The sequence below is a fragment of the Hemiscyllium ocellatum genome, chromosome 8 (genome assembly GCF_020745735.1).
Source record: "Hemiscyllium ocellatum isolate sHemOce1 chromosome 8, sHemOce1.pat.X.cur, whole genome shotgun sequence".
NCBI lineage: Eukaryota > Metazoa > Chordata > Chondrichthyes > Orectolobiformes > Hemiscylliidae > Hemiscyllium > Hemiscyllium ocellatum.
In genome coordinates this window covers 70,821,138-70,842,965 of record NC_083408.1, presented here as the reverse complement: position 1 = coordinate 70,842,965, position 21,828 = coordinate 70,821,138, and the positions used below count along the sequence as shown (strand labels likewise).

General features: G+C 39.5%; 1 protein-coding gene across 7 annotated transcripts in view; it reads right to left on the bottom strand.

The window, feature by feature from the left end:
• nid2a (nidogen 2a (osteonidogen)) overlaps positions 1-21,828 on the bottom strand; it is a 127,645-nt gene that overhangs the window by 85,235 nt on the left and 20,582 nt on the right. For all 7 annotated transcript variants that reach the window (XM_060829167.1, XM_060829165.1, XM_060829163.1 and 4 more), the window contains 6 exons: positions 11,117-11,245; positions 7,827-8,072; positions 6,259-6,504; positions 2,473-2,703; positions 1,128-1,373; positions 71-310 (listed from right to left, as the gene is read on the bottom strand). In XM_060829167.1, coding sequence (XP_060685150.1) covers positions 71-310; positions 1,128-1,373; positions 2,473-2,703; positions 6,259-6,504; positions 7,827-8,072; positions 11,117-11,245 — 1,338 coding nt within the window. The remainder of the gene's footprint in view (positions 1-70; positions 311-1,127; positions 1,374-2,472; positions 2,704-6,258; positions 6,505-7,826; positions 8,073-11,116; positions 11,246-21,828) is intronic.

Here is a 21,828-nt window from a genome sequence, read left to right as displayed (position 1 = left end):
AAGAACATTCTTTTTAACCCTTCTGTTTGCTGTTACACTGGTCATTCTCAATATGCAAATAGTGACTGACCTGGCTGTCCACATTGTGGCTGACTGATTCCAGGGGGTGTTCTCGTCCCTGGAATTTGCTGTCCATTCTCATACACACACCAGCAGTACCCTGTACTGCTGTCGCACTGCACAGGCTTGAAGTTTCCCTCTTCATCACACTCAGGGATATGGACACCAACAATAGGATGTGATCCACGTGCCTCTGATTGCAATCTCTCTCGATGCTGTTCACAGGCAGTCTTTGGGCGTTCATTGTTTGCTAATCAAACAAAAAGAAACTTAATTTGTTATTGTTCCAAAATCAAAGTAGAAATCTCTTAACTCTGGTCATTTAACATCTCTTCCACCTTGTACCGTGAACAATCTGATATTAGTATGTTAATTTACTGAAAAGTGATGGAAGTAAAATAGACCTTGGGGCAAATGGTTTATGTCACATGGTTGTGGACTGGCAACAACCTAAGGAAGCATACAATTACAACAGAAAAATGACACTCTAGAATAATTAAACAAAAGGAACTAAAAGGCTAATGCACTGATTGGTTCCAGACAGAAAGTTGCATATTGATTTCACTCTTTCTGCAATTTTGATTTTTACAGAGTTAAACAAAATTAGTTTTTTATTCACATTGCTCATTACATCTATTTCTGAATCGTAGAGTGAACTGTCATGTTTGTTCAGCTGAAAAATCTGAATAAAATGGAAAATAAATTTGTGGAGATAAAGAAAGCAAAGGAACATCTGTAGAAAAGAGATCAGTAAAAAGGATAAGAGGCATACTGAGAGCTGGGCAGCAACAGACACGAATGATGGGAGAGGTGGTGGCAGCAATTGTGTAGCATAATCAGACCTTTAGGATGCAAATAAATGTTTCTCAGTGTTTTGTCCCTGTCATGTGTCACAATCACTAGCTAATCCAAAACCGGCTGTTCCATAATAAGCTGTTTTTATAAATTACATATTACTGTGTGGCCAAATTTAAGGCTAGACTCACTTAAGCATATTAGAGTCTCTTTGAACTCCTCTATTTTGCTACAACCTGGGTTATTTTGTTTAATTACAAACACTGACTGACCTGGCTGCCCACACTGTGGCTGACCAGTTCCAGGTGGTGTCCTTGTCCCAGGAATTTCCTGTCCCCTTTCATCCACACACCAGCAGTGGCCTGTACTGCCATGGCACTGCAGAGGCTTGAAGTTCCCCTCCTCATCACACTCAGGGATATAGGCCCCAATAAGAGGTTGTGATCCACGCAGGTTCAGCTCAGCTTGCAGTCTCTCTCGGTGCTGTTCACAAACAGTCTTTGGGCGTTCAGTGGATTCTAAATCAAACAAAATTATCCTGATTTTAAAATAACTGCAGAACAAAAGTACTACCTTGCAAGTTGAGTTAAGGAATGTTGCTTTTTGTTGCTTCAATTTGTTTATTAGAATCAAACAGACTGAATGAGTAAGAATTTTACAAATACAAATTAGGTCATGTAATGTCTCTTTTTCTTTGCACAAATGTTGTCAACAGCCTGATTATAGGAATTAAAACAGCCATAAACTGATCTGCTTTCATGTTTTGTACATTTCATACAATGCTGTATGTTCTTCATCTTCTAGTTCAATTCATGTAATGACCTGCTGTCCCCACCAATGTTCAGACAGAACTAAAGTTCCATAGTTTAGTGGAGACCTAACACTAGGTTTTCTTCATTATTTGATGAATGCTCCTTTGTGAGCATTATTGGAGGAACTGAGACAACAGCTATTTCTTGCAGAAAATGTTCTCCTCAGGAAAGTGGAAGGAACTTTGGTCAAGTAGGCCTGTGTAGGATTTATTTGACTGAATTGTGATATGGGAAAAGATGATGTATGGCTTATCTACTGACATAAATGCAACAGGTATAGCAAATAAAAAAGCTAAATGTCTGAGGGCTTTTTACTTTAATCCTTCATCATTATCTTTAATCCTTTAATCATTGTTTGAGTCAAGATATAGCACCACTTTTCCAAAGTGGTTGGCCTGAATAAATGGTGAATTCATTTGGAGAGAGCCAGGATGTCATAGAAACACCAATGAAAAAGTAAGATCAGTTGGCAGAAGAATATAAGAGGTTGGTTGACAACAGAAGATAAATATGGGAAAGGGATATGGAAATACCCAGGGAAGATCATGGGACTTTTTGGATGTAAATGAGTGTGGTCAGACATATTGCCCAGTCATATGTACTGAACAATACCAAACATGGGTGAAAGGCCATTAATAGTCACAGGAAATGATTAGACCAGATCACCTATTCCATAATAATGTTTGTATAATTTACACAAATGTATTGCTAAATTCCAAGTTAGACACATTTTGAAAAAAAATGCCTTGAACTTCTCAATTCGTTTTCTGCAATGTGAGTCACTTTGTTTAATTACAATACTGACCTGGCTGTCCACACTGTGGTTGACCAGTTCCAGGTGGTGTCCTTGTCCCAGGAATTTCCTGTCCCGTTTCATCCACACACCAGCAGTGGCCTGTACTGCCGTGGCACTGCAGAGGCCTGAAGTTCCCCTCCTCATCACACTGAGGGATATAGGCTCCAATTAGAGGCGTCAAGCCTAAGTGCACTCTTTCTTGGTGCTGTTCGCAAAGAGTCTTTGGACGTTCATTTGTTACTAATTAAAGAAAAAGAACCTGGTTTTCAAACAGATGAAAACAAAAGTACAAAGCAGACAAACAGTGTCATGTAATATAGCCTCCTGTATAGGGACTATTTCACCAGCCTCATTATGGAATATAAAACATACCTATATCGATATACTTTAAATACAATGCCTCTCATACATTCTAGGTGAATCAGCTGAATTTGCTTTTAATTCTTTCAGATATGCCTGTAGTCAGTCAGAATTTGGATTTTGAGTGTGGTTTATTCCAGAGAGCTGTGTATATTTTACTTATTAGCAATCATCACAAAAGTTCACTGTAAAGGGCTATGCTGGCAGCAACATCTTGATGAACCATGTAATTGGAAAGGGGAATGATTAGCAGAAGAGTGTCTGTGGGATTTATTTTGTTGGAATGTGTTGGGGAGAAAATCAACTTTCGAGTGAAAGAGTTTGGACTGAATTTTAATTTACAGAAGCACTGAACTGAATTTTGATTTAAGGGCAATGTGAGTTGTAGGAGGGGATGGTGATGCCTAAAAGTGTGCGAGGAACAGAAACAGATGTAATTTATTTGCCAGTATCTTTTTAACTTGAAATCTTGCTGTGCTTGGACATCAGAGATGGAGTGTTGGATGTCTATTAGCTAACTCATGGTCATTTTTCAGGTTTTTCATCCTACATGCTGCAGGAAGCATGATGCCAACCCACCTGATACAATATCAACTCCATTCCTTAATGGGACACTCCACACATTGTTAAATTTGAAGTTGCCATAAAGAAACTTCGAGAGGGGTAAAGATTTCACCCCACTTCAGCAACATATCCCTCATGCTGAGGGAGACTCTGTTCCCCAATAATGAGGAGGAAGCAGCCTGATGGCAACGCAAAGACAGAGAGAATGTGGTTGAAGGTTGTCCAGGAGGTCAACAGCAGGCGGGTCGCACCAAACTGAGGGAGTGCAAGTTGATGTAGTGGAGAGATGGATAGCAGATCAGGTTTAATGCTGAGAAGTAATATGTATGCATTTTGGTAGGAAGGCTATGGACAGACAATATAACATCAGGGCTACAATTCTAAAGGAGGTGCAGGAACAGAGGAGCCTTGATGTGTATCTACACAGATCCTTGAAGATTGCAGAACAATTTGAGAGAATAAAACATAGAGTTTCCTCAGCTTTATTAATTGTGGCATGGGGTACAACAGCAAGGAGGTGATGCTGAACTTTTATAAGACACATCAGATATCATCTAAAATATCGTACACAGTTTTGGGTACCTCACTGTAGGAAGATCTGAATACGTTGGAAAAAATGCAGAAGAGATTTGCAAGAAGGGTTCCAGGCATGATAAACCACAATCATAAGGATAGATTGGAGAAGGTGGGATTGTTCTCAGAGAGAAAAGGCCACAAGGAAACCTGATAGAAGTTTAAAAAAAACATGAGGAGGCTTTATAGAGTATCTAGGGAGAAACATTTGTAAAATTCCTAAAACACGTTGGTATAAATTTAAAGTGATTTGCAAAAGGATCTGCAAGCTGTGTCAAAACCTTTTCATACAATGCATGGTTCAAATTTGGAAGGTACTGCCTGAATGTCTGGGGGAAGCAGGTTCAATTGAGACATTCAAGAGGTCATTAGATCATTATTTAAACATAACCAATGTGCAAGGATACAGGAAAAAGGCAGGAGAATGGCAGGAGGGATGGTGTAGACGTGCCAGGCTACATGGCCTCTTTCTGCACCATAATACTTCTGTGATTCTGAGTCATTTTTCTGAGTTTTCTTTCTAACTCTGAAGTGTTTTCCCAATTTCAGCAGCAGCTTTTAAGCAGCAGGAGAGAGAAAGAATATAGATTGCTAATAGCAAGGACCGAAACATACTCTGTCTCCCTGATTCCTTTTTATATCTTGAAATGCATTGCTTAGTGAAAAAAGCAAATTGGGGAGATATTCATTGAGAATTCATAGAGATTTCCAAACTTCGCCTTAATGAACATATAAGCAAATAACAAAACAATTCAGGTCTCTGATTAACAATCTAATACATCAAGGTCACTGAGGACATCTGAAATGTATAGCTCTTATTCTTCCCTCCTTTTCAAACTTATTACATTGATTCTGTGCATTTGATTTTGATTTTTATCATTTTTAAATTTTCAGTTTTAATAAATAGTTAGTTAAAAAACACAGTAAATATGTCCTTTTGAATCATATACTATTCTCCTCATGGTTCACAATGCTTTCAAGTTTCACATCATCTGCAAGTTTTGAAATTGAGCCCTGTCCACCAACTCATTAATATGTCAAAATATTAGCAATGTGAAGCAACAAGGAATATAAAACAGACTAGAACATTTTCTATGGATATGTAACCAGAAAAAAAAACTTATGTAGCTGAGATAAATGTGTAGGAGAGGTAGAGGTAGGAGAATTTATAATAAGAAATAGAGAAATGGCAGAGAAATGAAAATGTACTTTGTTTTCAGAGATGAAGACACAAGAGGTTTCATTAAAATAATTAAGATCCAAGGATCAAGTGAGAATGTAGAAATGAAAACAAATTAGTATTAGTAAAAAATTAATATTGGATATAGTATTCAAATTTCTATTAACTCTGAAATGGTATCTGAACATTAGATGCAACCCACTGTTTAACAAAGGAGGGAGGGAATTGGTGGTCTAACTCAGTAGTAGGAAAAATAACAGGATCTGCTATAAGGGATGTGGTAACTAGATAGTTAGAAAATAATTATCTGACTGGACAGAGTCAACATAGGTCTATGAAAAAGAAATTATGCTTAAAGATTCTCTTAAGAGGATATCATTAGCAGAGTCATTAAGGAGGAATCATTAAATTCAGTGTATTTGAATTTTCAGAAGGCTTTTGGTAAAGCCCCACACAGGAGATTAGTAAACAAAGCTAATGAGCATGAATTGTGGGTAATATAGATTGAGGATTGGTTAATAAGCAGAAAGTAAGGAAGGAATAGATGAGTATTTCTTAGGTTGGCACACACAAGGATCAGTGCATGGCCACGTACATTCACAATCGACATCAATGATTTGGTTATGGGTACCAGTTATAAAAGTTCCACGTTTGTAAATGATATAAAACTTGGTAGGAATGTGAACTTTGAGGAAGGCAGAAGGAGGCTTCAAGGGAATTTAGACAAACTGAGTAAGTGATCAAAATATGGCAAATAGAATAGAATGTAAGTTTAAATAGATCAGTAGAAATGAATGATATAAATGCCCATTATAAATGGTTAATGGTAGAAAATACTGCCAAGACAGCAGGACAAAGAATGTTCCTCAGGTCTACTGGTTGCAAATATAAGATGATCAGAACTTTTATCCCACCCACGCCTTAACAATCATGATAAGAATTGCATAACCACAGATACTTACAAATCATTTACTGACCATTTCCATATGATCAGATTCTATGAATTTGGATTTTATCCAAGCGCCAAGTTAAATTCACTTTAAAGCAAATGCAAACACTTTGAACTCCTTATTTTTGTATAACATTGGCTATTTTACTTATTTAAAACACTGACTGACCTGGCTGTCCACACTGTGGTTGACCAGTTCCAGGTGGCGTCCTAGTCCCTGGAATTTCTTGTCCATTTTCGTAGACACACCAGCAGTGGCCGGTACTGCTGTGGCATTGCAGAGGTCTGAAGTTTCCTTCATCATCGCACTCAGGGATATGGATTCCAGTAAGAGCTGGAGATCCACGCCCGCTTAGCACTGTTTTCAGTCTCTCTCGATGCTGTTCGCAAGCAGTCTTTGAGTGCTGAATGGGTTCTAATCATATACACAGAAACTGGTTACAAAATAAGGGTGCAGACTATGTAAATTTGGTTATGCAATGTCCGTTTATAAAAAAAACTCATGTACTAATAATTGAGAATGCACAGAAGGCCAAACCTAGAGGATCACAGCTATCTCAGAGAAATATGGTGACTACAAAGAAAAGGAGGGCACAGCCATTGAGCATTTGAAAATAAAGACAAGAATTTGAAAATTAAAATGATGCTTGACAGGATAGATCAGCAAGCACAGCAGTGATAAGGCAATAATATCAAAGAATATACATTTACCCAGCAGAATTTAGTACAATTAATTTGTTCTCTAAAGCTCCACATTGACAGAAATCTGAGTTTTTGCAAATGATAAATGTTAATTTATGAGGGTTTATGTTTGGAATGGTTAGAGAAAAACATCTGAGTTTAAAAAAAAGTCTTCAGTGTAATTGGATAAAATCTGGTTGTAGAATATTTTTGGCTAGGCTTTTCTGTGGAATTTAGTCAGAGGCAAAATTGAAATTGCTGGGTAAGAAATCATATCCAAACCAGTGACTTTCACTCTGCAAGGCATCTAAACAATATATCTGGCATTCTTTAGTTTTTCCTTTATGCATTGAGGTTTTTAAAATTTTAAATATTGCACGCCAAGTTGTGACAGATGAACATTGCAGCAAGGGAACCCGAGACTTGAGTACTCAAAGCAAACAACTGTAGCTCTGGAGACAAATCATTTAAAAATAATGAAATTAATAGCTGAGTGGCTGACAATGATGTGTGAGTATATTCAAAGTCAAATCTGATATGGAAAGTGAAATAAACTGAGAGAAAGCAATATTGAACTAAAGGAGAGAAAAAAAAGGAAAAGTTTTCATTGATAATCCTCCAACCATTAGTACTTCAAGCAATGAGATTCAATGCTCACAATAGTTAATTTTCAATATTGCAGAGAACAATTGGCAGTAACTAACACTTACCATGTTTTTAAAAATGTAATGGTATACAAAATGATAAGGTTTAGCACCCTGTGGTGTATTTAATTTATATCTACCACGCAAGTACAGCTACTTATTGCATTTAATATATTTTCATGATGAAACAGAGTGAGATAGCACTTTCTGTATGCTATAAGTTAAGATGTAGCATAACTAATTACCATTCAAACCTATAGTCAACTGTACCCCCAATCAAGTAAAATAAGTAAACAAATGGCAAGAAAGTTTCTAAAGCACAACTGACCAGTGATTCTGCTTCCTTCGAAATTTCAGTAAATCGGCAATTTAATGAGAACAACTACAATTGAAATAAACAAGACCTACTGACCTGAGTGCCTACATGTTGGTAGATTATTTCCAGGCAGCGTTCTGGTTCCAGAAATTTCCCTGCCCAATGCATCTACACACCAGCACTGGCCTGTACTGCTGTGGCACTGTAGAGGTCTAAAGTTGCCCTGCTCATCACATTGAGGAACATGCATACCAAAGTGGGGTCTTGGGCCACGGGGGCTGAATTCAGCTTCCACTTCATCTCGTAGCTCCTCACAAGCAGTCTTTGTGCGTGATACAGGTTCTGAAGAAGGAAAACATCTTTGTCAGCTGTGTTGCATGAATTACAGTGCTGCAAACTTCAACAAGATGCAAGGTGGCAATGTAACCCCAGCATCCCAAAGGAATTACCTCCCACACCTACCCAACACCCAGCCCACCAGTTCCAGTAAGAGCTTAGTTAGCCTGTCTTAGAATTAAGGCAACTGCAATATCTTCCAGTTAGAGAAAGGAATTGTCCAGGATTCACAGCCTGTTGCAGCACTAATTGTCCTGCCAACAGCATTGGAAATGAGCAGAACCTCCATTAGGAAGTGGTACGAGTGGTTAAGTTAAATCATCTGTAATTATGAACAGCCGAGGGGTCTACTCATTGCACTGAGATGGCTAGGAAGTCACCAACCCTGCCATTCTGTCATCGTGGTCAAAGGTCTGAGCATAATACTGAAACAGTGTTTAGACAGGTATTGATTCCCTGCCTGCTATTAGAATCATTTTGCCTGTCCAAGACAAGGAGTTTGAACTTAACTACTGCTATCTTCTCCTCAGCTGCCTCGCTTCAATCTTTAGACAAGAAAACCATCAACTTTGACCTTCCTTCCATCACTTAGCTACGCTCTCTGTGCCCCTTGAGCAAGCTGCCATTACGCTGTCAATCAAATCTCCATTAATCTAGACCTGTCATTCTGCCTTTGCTGAACTATAATCCATCATCTTGACCCTCTCTTTATCACCCATGATCTATTTGTGGCAACCCTCAACTCTTGCAGGATAACTGTTGACCTGTCTGTAAGCATCCTTCATTTTCCTTCTCTCATGTTTGACCTGCATCAGTAGAGATTGACCTTCCTTCCATCAGCCACATCTCTCTCTCTGAGCTCCATGATCTACCTTCAACATCAACTTGACCCGATCTTCCCTCCACAGACAGCCATGCCCCATTCTCCCAACACATTGTGGGGTGATGTGCTTTGGAAGGTGTACTCAATAAATGGCAAGACACGAGCAAGTTTAGAGGAACAGAGGGATGTTGGGTTGCTTGTCCACAGATCCTTGAAAGCAACAACATAAATTATAGGGTTGTCAAGGCCGCATATGTGATACTTGCTTTTATTAGTCATAGCACAGACTATAAGAGCGGGGGGTTATGTTAGAGCTGTACAGGACTTTTGGTTGTGCCACAGCTGGAGTACTGTGTGCAGTTCTGGTCATTTTGCTAGGAAGGATGTGACTGCACTGGAAGGGTTGCAGAGAACATTGAACAGGCAGAGAAGAGGGGACCTAATTGAGGTGTATGAACAAATTGAAGTGTCAATAACAATGTGGGCACATCTCTAAGAGTCGAAAAGTCTGGCACTGGAAGAGCACAGTAGGTCAAGCAGCATCTGAAGAGCAAGAGAATCAACGTTTCAAGCATAAACTCATCATCAGGAATGTGATTCCTGATGAAGGGCTTATGCCCAAAATGTTGACGCTCTTGCTCCTTGGATGCTGCCTGATCTGCTGTGCTTTTCCAGCATGTTTCAACTCATACTTTTAAGAAGAAGGCAGGAGGTTTAAAGGAGATTTCAGAAAAAAAATCATCCAGATAGTGGTGGGAATCTGGAATGCATTGCCTGGCAAGATAGATGTTTCAGGAAACTGTACAACTTTTAAAAGTACTTGAATGAGCACTTGAAATGTCATAACATTTAAAGTTATTGGTCAAGTGCTAGAAAGTGGGACTAGTGTATACTTTGAGTAGTATTTTTGTCCTGGCAGACCCGACGGGTTTGTGCTATATGATTCAATGATTCTCTGACAGTCAACATCTGCACTCAATGAATAGCTCAGGTTCTTCTTCCTGGTCCAAAAAGGTTTCTCTATTTACAAATGTAGCTCCTACTTACACTTAATCCTTCAGGAAGTTCACTCTGCCTGCTGTCTACTAAGACCTGTTCACTGGTGACAAATTACTAAGGTTCAATTCAAGTTGGCAACCAAAGTGTTTTAATGAGTATGCATTACACTTGAATGCTTAAAGGTTGGTCTGCACTGGTTGCTTTCAGGCACCACAATCTGCATTTAATCCAATGTTAATTTACTTCCTGCCAACAGATGAGCTCAGGTGGCAGCCATCCTGGATGGACTGTACACTGATATGGATTTGGTTAGCGTCTGGTGGTGGAATGAAGTGCAGTGTCCCTAACTCAAGAGTCAGAGGCCTGAGTTCAAGCCCCACCTGCTCCAGATGTGTGTCATAACAGCACTGAAAAGATTGATGTAAAAGAAAACCTGATATTGATTGTCCACGAAAGATCCTGTTAGGCAAATAATATGTTCTGTATCACGACTGCAATACATCCTCGAAGCAGGAAGTTACAATCGTTTAATGAGACGTGGGGGCAGGAGTTAAAGTTTGAATAGTTGGTTTACTGAAAGCACTAAATTGTTAAAATAATGAGCTATTAATATTATCAGCTGAGACTGTCTGTATGGAAATAGGGCTGGATTTTAACTCCTGGGCAAAAGCATGGCAGAGTGAATGGAATGCTGAGATAGGAGTGATGGTAGGGAGACTTGACCAATTTTAACAGCCAAGCCTTGTTAGGATATTGTTTGTAAGCACCCAGGGTCACCTCTTTTTAAAACAAGACTGCACTTCAAGTTAAATAGGAGAGAATAAGGAATGCAGATGCTGGAGACCAGTGTTGAAGAGTGTCGTGCTGGAAAAGCACAGCCATTCAGGCAACATCCGAGGAGCAGGAGAATCAACATTTTGAGCATAAGGACTTCATCAGGAATGATGAAGGGCTTATGCTTGAAACGTCAATTTTTCTGCCCCTGAGAAGCTGCCTGACTGGCTGGGCTTTTCCAGTACCACACATTTTAACTCTGCACTACAAATTAACCCTGGACTCCCACATTGTTAACAGAGCCAGAATAATGTTAAATCTGTTAGATAAACCTCCTACCTTCTTAAAAGTATGATTGCATAAGATAATTCTCCTGCTTTTCCCCGTCCTTCAAATCAAATCCTAAAATGGACACAAAGTAACTTGGAAATAAGATTTGATTTTGGATTCCTACCTGACTCGATTGGTCTACACTGGGTACCATCTCCTTCATAACCAGGGTTACATCGACAGACGTACGAGCCAGGGGTATCATAACAAGTTGCATGTGAATGACATAAACCCTCAGTACATTGGTCAACAGCTGCAAGAAAATAACACAGGCTGACTTTAGTCAAGTTTGCATCACTCAAATTTCCTCCCTGCTTTTATTACTTTATTAATTAGGTAGTTTCTAAAAGAGTAGAGTTCCATCATTGGAAGCATAAGCACTGCAATCCCTTCACAAAAAATTGTTCTTTATGTTGGAGCTTGTTAACAAACAGACACACACACACGCACATATTCACAGTGGTTAATGGATGGTGCAGTGTGAGCCCTGACTGACTCACGCTTCACTGGGTGAAAGTGAGGACTGCAGATGCTGGAGATCAGAGTCAAAGAGTGTGGCGCTGGAAAAGCACAGATGGTCGGGCAGCATCCAAAGAGCAGGAGAGTTGATGTTTCAAGCATAAGCTCTTCATCAGGAATGATTCAAAACATCGACTCTCCTGCTCCTGGGATGCTGCTGACCGGCTGTGCTTTTCCAGCACCACACTCTTTGACTCACGCTTCACTGGTCAGAGACAACTGTAACACTGAGTGCTACCTCAACTGACATCCTTCTGGTTCCAGCAATGACAGGGAAACAAGCTACAACTTTCCTCGAGGTAGGACTGAAGCCCATTTCATGTTGTGTACTTAACTACAGTGCTATGGAAAATAAAGAGGCTTGTGTAATCAGGCAATAACGGATATTATACAAAATACTTTAATGTTGGAAGGTTCATGACCCATCCTCACTGGGCCTGCATTATCAGTTCTTTTATCTGTGATGGAGTTTGCTTTGTTAAAGACGGTAATGTGTGGAAACATTGCAATATATCATTAACATTTTAATCAATACAGTATTGCATGTAATGTAATATTCCTAGCTATTGATGCCATCCTCTTCTTAGCAACTATCTTGAAGATGAACCGGGCTGACTACAATTTTCTTGTCTTTGGTGCCAAAGTTGAGTTTCTGACATGCAATCACTAAAACTGTCTATTTCCACCTCTATAATATTGCAAAACTCCACCCTTACCTCAGCTCATCTGCTGCTGTAGTCTTCATTCATATACGTTACCTTTAGAAGACTAACCTTCCATATTCATTCCTCCATAAACTTGAACAGATCTAAAACTCTGCAGCTGGTATCCTAAGGATACTGTTGCTGCCCTACACTGGATTCTGGTCCAGCGACATCTCAATTTGAAGATCATCATCCTTGTTTCTAAATCCTGTCATGTCTCATTCTGCCTACCTCACACCCCTCCTCCAGCTCCAAAGCCCTATGTGAAATCTACATTCAACAAATGTTGGCCTTTGACCATCCCCAATTTTAATTTCTCCATTATTGATGGTTATGCCTTCAGTTGCTCAGGCTCCATACTCTGGAATTTCTTATTTGAACCATTCTATTTTTATACTGCTTTTTCCTCTTTTAAGATGCTCTTCTGAGGTTGCTTTTCTTGACTAAGTTTGTATCCACTTTCACTTGTACTGGCAGCAACATCTGTCTCATGAGATGATGGTTTGCATCATCATGGTCAACTCTGTGTTAAGTATTGCTCAGGCTGCCTCAGAAGCCAACTGGACCATGGGCATTTGACATTTGCTGCAAAGAAAGGTATCAGGCTGAGAAGGTGCACAATTCATTGACTTATGTTTTCCCAGGGTCTCCCCAACCAGTTGATCATTTCATTTCTGCTCATCACGTTCAATGTTCTTACAGACAGAAGCCTTCAGGAGTCATAGCTATCAGTACCTGTCTCCCATTAATGTCCACTACCTTCATGTTTCACTTAGTTTTCTTGTCACAAAGGTATGGACATCGAAGTGTCATGACCCAATGGTCAGTCACCATGCAGAAAGTCTTCATTACATTGCTATCATCCATGATAGGATTGTGACTAAGTCAAAGCAGATGCCATTGGCTCAGCAAATGTGTGTGCTGATGAGATTAATGAGCTTCAGGAGCTGAATATATGACCTTGTTTATCTCCACTCGCCTCACTTTGTGCAGCTTGATATCAAATTCTGCTTTACAGGTGAAGTGTCTTAAGACATCGCATTACATTAAAGATGCTATATGAATGCAAATTGTTTTTGTTTTTTTTAAATTTCTGCCAAAGGTTTTCCTAATTCAGCCATTCAATTATTCAATATAACATAAAACATGGAACCACACAGCACAGCTAATATAAATGAAGTAATCACAAATCTATTTTTGCCACCAGGAAATTGTCTGATTTCATTTGTCACCTCAAAATTTTATTTTGTCAAAAATCTTTGGGCTAATTCTGTGAACACAATGTATTGGCCAATGAATCAAGGCCAAAGTGCTATATTTTTTAACTCTGAACCATGTTCCCTTAGAGCTGAACCTCCTCTCTGAGGAATACAGAATTAATCCTACTGTTCTAGTTTATGATTTACCATTTGCTGATGTAGATGTGAGTTAATTGCATTAGAACTCAGGGTTGATTCTCTTCAGCACTCCTTTAGCCAAGTCTTTACTCATCAATTGTAAGTCTCGTATTGTTCTTGATTGTGTGAGCTTTTGGATGCAAGGGACTCTGGATGCAAGAGACACTCCAGTACATGCTGTCCTTATTCAAAGATGAGTTGGAGGAACTGGACCTGGTGTGGAAATGCCCCTGGAGAGGATACAAGAAAGGAGAGGGTGGCTTGGTGGCTCAGTGGTTAGCACTGCTGCCTCCCAGTGCCAGAGACCCGGGTTCAATTCCCGCCTCGGGCAACTGTCTGTGTGGAGATGTGCAGGTTAGGGTGGATTGACCATGCTAAATTGTCCATAGTGTTAGGTAAAGGGGTACATGTAGGGTAATGGGTCTCGGTGGGTTGTTCTTTGGAGGGTCAGTGTGGACTTGTTGAGTCAAAGGGTCTGTTTCCACACTGTAAGTAATCTAATCAGCTGTTCATGCCAATTCAATTTTATTCTGTTTATATGCTTCAACGGGAAATGTCAGAATTTTATGAAACCATGTGGTTTCAAGGCAATACTCCCACTGGGTCACAAATTTAGAAATGTTAAATAGTAGCTGTTGATAACTTTGCAAAACTGTAATGACCACTATGATAGAATTCTCTACATGAAAATGATATTTGAAGTTGTGTTGTTTATTTCCGCTGTTACATGAGTCACAAACATCAAATTATCCTCAGACGCTTTTCATTGTTCAATCAAACAAGTATGTTTTGTGATTAAGATGTGTAACTATTTGCTTTATGACACAACACACTAGTTTTCTGGAAGCTGCAGATCCAGAAGTGATAGGCTATAAAATAAAGGTATAATTCTCAGCAACTCACAATAATTAGCAATACTAGCAGTATTAATGTAAGTAATCATTATTATGTTTAGTTTTCACTGTAGTCTTCAAAGCTATCACGCATAGGAATATACACAATAAAAAACTGATTATATAGAATTTGTACTGATACATTAAATGACTGACCAACCTCCCATGGGATCACACATTGGATCTGGAACGCAGTGAGCTATAATGGGGTCAATTGTGAGCTAGTGATTAGAACACTACAGAAATACAGGAGCAGTGGAGATCAAGAATTGAAGCACAGTGGGTGGGGTATCAGGTTACAAAATGTTAACACTGAAAGCACTCACTCTCAAGAGTTATGGTTTTATTTGTTCAATGGAAACAGAGACACAACAAATGTCTGTGGCAGTTGCTCTTTGAACCTGATTCCCTACCAGACAGAATCGGATTTCCCACCAGATATGTGGTAGTAAAACCATATTTTGAACTTTCATGTCAACTTTCTATTATTTTGGATTCCAAATTTTAAAATGAATTTTAAAAATGGTCTTAGGCAGTAGCTCAAAGTGAATGCTAAAGAATTAGAAACTTGTTTTACATTCAACCAGGTTTTTAGGGGTGGCATAGTGGTTCAGACATTAGCACTGCTGCTTCACAGCACCAGGGACCCAGGTTTGATTCCACTTCAGGCTACGGTCTGTGTGAAGTTTGCACACTCTCCATGTCTACATGGGTTTCCTTCAGGTGCTCCGGATTCCTCCCACAGCTTAAAGATGGGAAAGTTAGCTGGATTCGCCATGGTAAATCAGTGTCTAGAGCTGTTTACGCTATGTGGCTTACCTATGGGAAATGCAAGGTTACGGGGATGGGATAGGTCTGGGTGGGATGCTCTTCAGAGGATTGGTATGGAGTTGATGGGCCAAATCACCTTGTTCCACACTAGGGATTCTATAAATAAATTGAAAAGGATTTGTCTTGAAAAATATTCTTATCCTGTCTTACTTGAATTGAGATGGCATGTGGGTCTATCTACAGCATGTGGATTGCAGCAGTTCAAGAAGTTTGCTCATTACCATCTTCTCAAGGATAACTGGCGATGAGCAATAAACACTGGCCTAGTCAGCGACACCCATGTCCTACAGGTGAACTAGAAAAGAAACGTCTGGGAAAGTAGGTTAAAGTGAATGTTAAAGCATCAAAAATTTGCTTTACATTCCAGCCGGCTTTCTTTTCTAATCAAATAGGGGTACAATTCACAATCATCGCTTTGAGTATTTTCCCCAAACCAATGCGTTTGTACTGTCACTGCTAGCTCCGTATTTAAAATTAATGTTGATTTGTTCAAAGCAGGACAAATGGCTGCCGTCAGCATAATGAGAGGCAATGCTGAAATCACATCTACAGTGCCATAAACAGCTGAAACTGCTTCTGCCAAACTATTCATGTCATCTGTAATCCTTGGAGAACTAAATAATGTTTTAAATCCAGAGGGGAAAAGAAAACTTCTTCCATCACATTTGTTTTCTACAATTGCATTAAGCACAAGCAGAATACTGATTACAGAGCACATTTTTCAGCAAAGCTCAAAATATATCCTCAGCGGGATATGTAAAAACAACTTGTGTGCAATCTTTTACCCTGGAGTCACAAATAAGATCAAGGTTGGACACAATGGCAATAATCCTCTTCCTGCATCCCTTCCTGCAGCTCTGCAGTTATCGGACTCATCAAAAGGAAGGGAGCATGCTCTCTAGGGAACTCATCCATAAAATTGGGTGATAGCCTGAGAGAGCTAATTTCAGTTCATTTAATTCCATCATGAAAGTACAGAAAAGCAGATCAACAGATAATTAACTACACATAACAATCTTTCCGTTGTCTGAAGATTGAAAATGAAAATGATGCCCAGATAGCGATGAGTTATTTACTTTAGGAGACTCTTCGGTCAAAAACCCAGGGGGCTTTGAATTAAAGTAACTGGTAGAAACAGGGTCGATGGGGATGAAATCCAAAGGGTGGTAGGGACCTGGAATTTACTGTTTGAAATGGTGGCACAGACAGCTATTCATACAGTATTTGAAAAAAATTCTAGGATGTCAACTTGAAGGGCTGTGACTTAACAAATTCCAAACCAAGGACAGGAAGGTTTGGTAACTTATATGGGCCTCCCCATCTGCCAACCCAACACTGACAATCATAATATTCTGATCTCTATGATTACAAGTTCTGAACTAAAAAGTATCAGCTAAGAATAGACCAGCAATAACTCTGTATTATACTTGAAAGTTGTGTGTCTTTTTTGTTGTTTCACTTAATGTCAACCGAAAGGAATGTGTTGGGTTTCTGCTCGTCCAACTTAACATTAGCAAAACAGTCATGGAATGCCTGCAAAAACAGTGTCATTGCTGTTCTCCTGTGGTCATACTGCTGATGATGTTTCAGCCAATCAGAAGCCCTGCAAAAATATACTCCCACCCAAATTCAATTGGCTATGACCCTTTGTTCAAATTTAAATTCAGCAAAGTTTCAAGGCATGCAATTATGCTGAATGAGAAGTTGCTTGCAGGCACAGCCTTTTTTGGTTGTGCACCATTAACACTTCAATAGAATAGAGTAAGATATAAATAAAGAAACACAACAGAAAGAGTAGATGTTCAACACATTTGTCCAACATTCAATTAGATCATGCCTACACTTTACATAAACTTGATCTAAATCATAATAATACTCTTTTAGTTATAGAATCATAGAGTCATACAGCACAGAAACAGACACTTCGGTCCAACCTGTTCATGTTGACCAAGTTTCCCAAAATAAACTAGTCCTATTTGCCTGATTTTAGCCCATATTCCTCTAAACCTTTCTTATTCATGTACCTACCCAAATATCTTTTAAATGCTGTAACTATACCTGCATCAATCACTTCCTCTGGAAGTTTATTCCACATACAAATCATCCTCTGTGTGAAAAGGTTGCCCCTCAGGTCCCTTTTAAATCTTTCTCCTCTCATCTTAACATTATGTCCCCTAGTTTTGAACTCACCCATTCTAGGGAAACGACATGTGTTATTCATCTTATCTACTCCCTCATGATTTTATAAATCTCTATGTTCTAGTGAAAAAAATTCCAGACTCTCTAGATACTCCTTATAACTCAAACCATACAGTCCCAGCAATATCCTAAGAATTTTTTTCTGAACCCTCTTCAATTTAATAATATCCTTCTAATACCAGGCTGACCAGAACTGTACACAATACTCCAGAAGTGGCCTCTCCAATGTCCTGTACAGCCTCAACATGATGTCCCAATCCTAGTTAGCAAGGCTGTTGGATTGGTACCTCAAATACAGGATCAAACAAATTAGAGAATGAAATGAATGGCTCCAATGGTGGTTTGGAGATCAGGATTTTCAATTTATGGGACACTGGCACCTTTAGCCCAGAAAAAAAGAAGCTGTTCCATTAGGACGGGCTCCATGCATTCCACCAGAACACTAATCCCAGCCTGAATTGTAGGATGTAGGATGGGAACTAGTTGGGTGATTTGATATTTAGAAAACTAAAGATGAAAGTTGAGACAATAGACTGGTGAAGTGATTTGGCTGAAGTGAAACAGAGGAAGAGAGGAACAGACAGAGGGGTGAATTTTCTAATAGGCCAAACCACATACTTTGATGGCTGGTCTGAAGATCTGATATAGTCTGAATTACAACGGATGAAAGAGTCATGTTTGCTGTCAGGAAAGCAAATGCACACACGGAAGAAGCTCACATTGTGTTTGCAGTTGGATATTGAGAGAGTCGAACTCCTTCCTGTTGATGGATCAAACTGGCCAATCACTGGATGCCATGGTAAGCATGTGGATACAATGTAATGGCGTTTAGTGCCAGCAGTGAGGACGACCCTAATGCCGACTGTGAGGATATATTGGCATTAAACTTGTGTACTGTCCAACTCCGGCAATGGCCAATGAGTTGAGTGTACAGCTATTTTTTGACATGTCACCAAGGTCCGCAGCTGATCCTTGGAAAACAATCACCTCTTGCATTGGTTAATCAATACAAAGCATAGGTGAGAGATAAACATGGCACTTTCAAGGTGACAGACTACAACTAGTAGTTTGCTGCAAGGAGGGATACTGAGTCCTCCATTATTTACAAACTATATTATTGGTTCAGATTGAGAGACTGAAAGTACAGCATCTATGTTTGATGATGATACAAAGCTAGATGGGATTATAAGCTGTGGGGAGACAAAGTGACTGCAAAGGAATAGAAGGTGGGATTTTCAATTGCCCATAGGCGTTAGAAGAGGAGCAGGAGGGTCCCAAATCCTCCAATTACCCTTCAAATTTCAAATTTGAGGATAGAGGTAAGTGATGAAGCCATTCCCCTGTAAGTAGTATCCTGTTAGCCTCCTTGTTAATGAACCAGGCACAGCAAGATGATGACTTTCAATTTGTAATTTGCTAAACCGGAACAGTTAGCTGGATATTCATCCAAGATACCAGGTTCAATGCAGGCAGGAATTAATCCATGGTTTTATAAAGCAAAATGTGAGCACATAGGGGACCATGCTCTGGATTCTGTTCATTATCTTTAATTTGAATGTTTGGCCACTGTTGTGCACTGAAGCAGGCAGCATAATGGCTGTGGTTAGCACAGCTGCCTCACAGCACCAGGGACCTGGGTTCAATTCCTTGGGTGACTGTCTGTGTGGAGTTTGCATATTCTCCCAGTGTCCATTTGGGTTTCCTCTGGGTGCTCCAGTTTCCTCCCACAGTCCAAAGATGTGCAGGTTAGGTGAATTGGCCATGCTAAATTGCCCATAATGTTCAGGGATATGTAGATGAGATGCATTAGTTGGGCGTAAATGTAGAGCAATAGGGTAGGAGAATGGATCTCAGTGGGTTACTCTTCGGAGAGTCAGTGTGGACTTGTTAGGCCAAATGGCCTGTTTCCACACTGTAGGCATTCTATGATTCTATGAAATATTGCTGGCCCTCCTTGATGTTGCCATCTCTATTGTTCCCATCATTGCTCCTATCTATCTGCTTTTATTGCTCATGCATTACAGATAACTCTCACGTCCTAGCAATGTGACACATCCAATTACAGCATTTATATTTGAAGGTTGATTTGCATAAGGGATGTAGATCCAGCATGGGTTTATGAACCAGAAATGTTGGCTTTTGGGTTCCTGACCAAAATTATAAAGTAAGCCAGTAAGCCAGCTGGATAATAATATAATAGATAGAGTTTAACATGGGAAGTGTGAAGTTTAGTATTATGAGCAGCAATGCAAAATATTTTTGTAAAAGGCATTGAATTTGCAAATGTTGATGTTCAGAGTGACTTCAGTTTATTCATACAAAGAAAACAGAAAGGTAACATACAGGTATAAGCAAACAATCGTGTTCACTTTTATTACAACGGACTTGAAGTTCAAAAATAAGAAAGTCTGGCAACATTGTATAAACCACTGCAGGAGTACTCGAACTGTTTTGGTCTCCATATTTAAAGGAATAATATTATACAGTATACGCATTGGAGCCAGTATAGCAAAGATTTGCTTCTGGCGTGAGATGGTTTTCCTATGATGAGATTATTAATAAATTGGGCCTATATTCTCTGAAGTTTAGGAGAATGAGAGGTAAAATTTAGAAAATTTTGAAAGGGCTTAGCTGGGTGCACAGTGAGAAATTGTTTCCCCTGGCTGGGGAGTCTAGAATTTGGAGGCATGATCTCAGGATACGGCACAGCAATGAAGAAAATCTTCTTCACTGAGAGGGTTGTGGATTTTTGGAATTTGTCAGAAGTCAGACAGATGTGTATGCTCCATCGTTGATTATTGTAAGGCTGTGATAGACTGATGTTTGCTTTCTCAGGGAATTAACGAGTAGGAAGAGCAGGCAGAAGATCTCACATGGTTGTAAAAAATTATGCAGCAGGTTCGAGAGGTAGCTTCTCTCCTACTACTTGTTCTTACGTTGCCCATACCTTGGCAACAACCTCCCTTAAAAAGGCCATTACTGATTAGGAGATTCACTGATTAAATTCAGCTTTCTACAAACTTCAGCAGTAAGTTTGACAACAAAGACCTCTGCAAGTCAACAAAAGTCTGAATGTACCCAGTTATCATCACTGCATTTCTGTACTGCTGTGAGACCTGAGCTGTGGATCAATGATATGACAGCTCTCAAAAACTTTAACCAGAAACGCCTCCTTTAGATTCAATGGGAAGACCATCAATCACAAGGTACTTCCTTCTTGAAGACAGCTCCACAACCATTCAGTCAAAGCACTTGCAATATCAACAATGATGTACTACACACAAGGCGCAAATGGTTAATGAGCATTTCCTGTGCCTGGTCCCGTTTTCTTAATTCTGGTGAGGCCAGTGTACCCAGGGAAGAGAATGAAAATACTTATAAGCTCTCCTTGAAGCATTATAGCATTGACATTAATGACCAGGAGAAACTTATGATGAATTATTCAAAAAGATAAATACTTGCTCACTAAGCTGCGTCATGGCTTAAGTCCCATTGCCTTAATGATGGGACAGAATGGCAGCAGAGAAGGAAAGAAATGGAAGCAAGTACTGCATGCCAGATCCCAAAGCCACATGGAGTACATGCCTGAAAATATATGGATCAAGAATCAGCCTGTTCCCTCACGTGAATATCCACAGCTGAAATTCATGACCCTAGGTAGTTATCATGCTCTTTGCCCCTTCCAACTCCATTTTGATTTATTCCCTTCCTGCACTACCTATACCTCTCCACCCCCCCCCCCGCCCCCCCCCCCCCGCCCACACCACCTTGAATGGTTTGCTTTGCCCAGAATGGACTTTGTGGTAAATACTCCATTGGATACAATGAGTGTTTTTACTAGTTTGAAAAAAGGGGAAAAAATGTCAGTGATTTTGGTGGGGAATGGCTCTAAGTTGCTTGTGATACCACTTCTGGGTACAGAAAAGGAAAAGAAAAAATATCATCTTCTATCATGGGATGGCTAATGATAATGAGTGTCTATGTTTAAGGATGCTACAGGATTGAAATTTAGTAATTGATTTGTTTTTTTTGGTAGCTTTGTTTGTCTCTACTATTACTGGTGTGTTTTATGGGGGTAATATGATGTAGTGATTAAAAAACTTCTAATTGCCCTATGATTTTTGTTCCAGGTTGCTCATAGATTGCAATATCTGAATGGTTAATTTGCAATCCTGGAGAATTAACAATAGTAAGTGAGAAAGGAAACCCCTTCCATTCTAATCTCTGCAGTGGTGTTAATTTTAAACCTGAAACTCTAAATCAGATCATGAACTCGGTGTCTGTTCAGGAGTT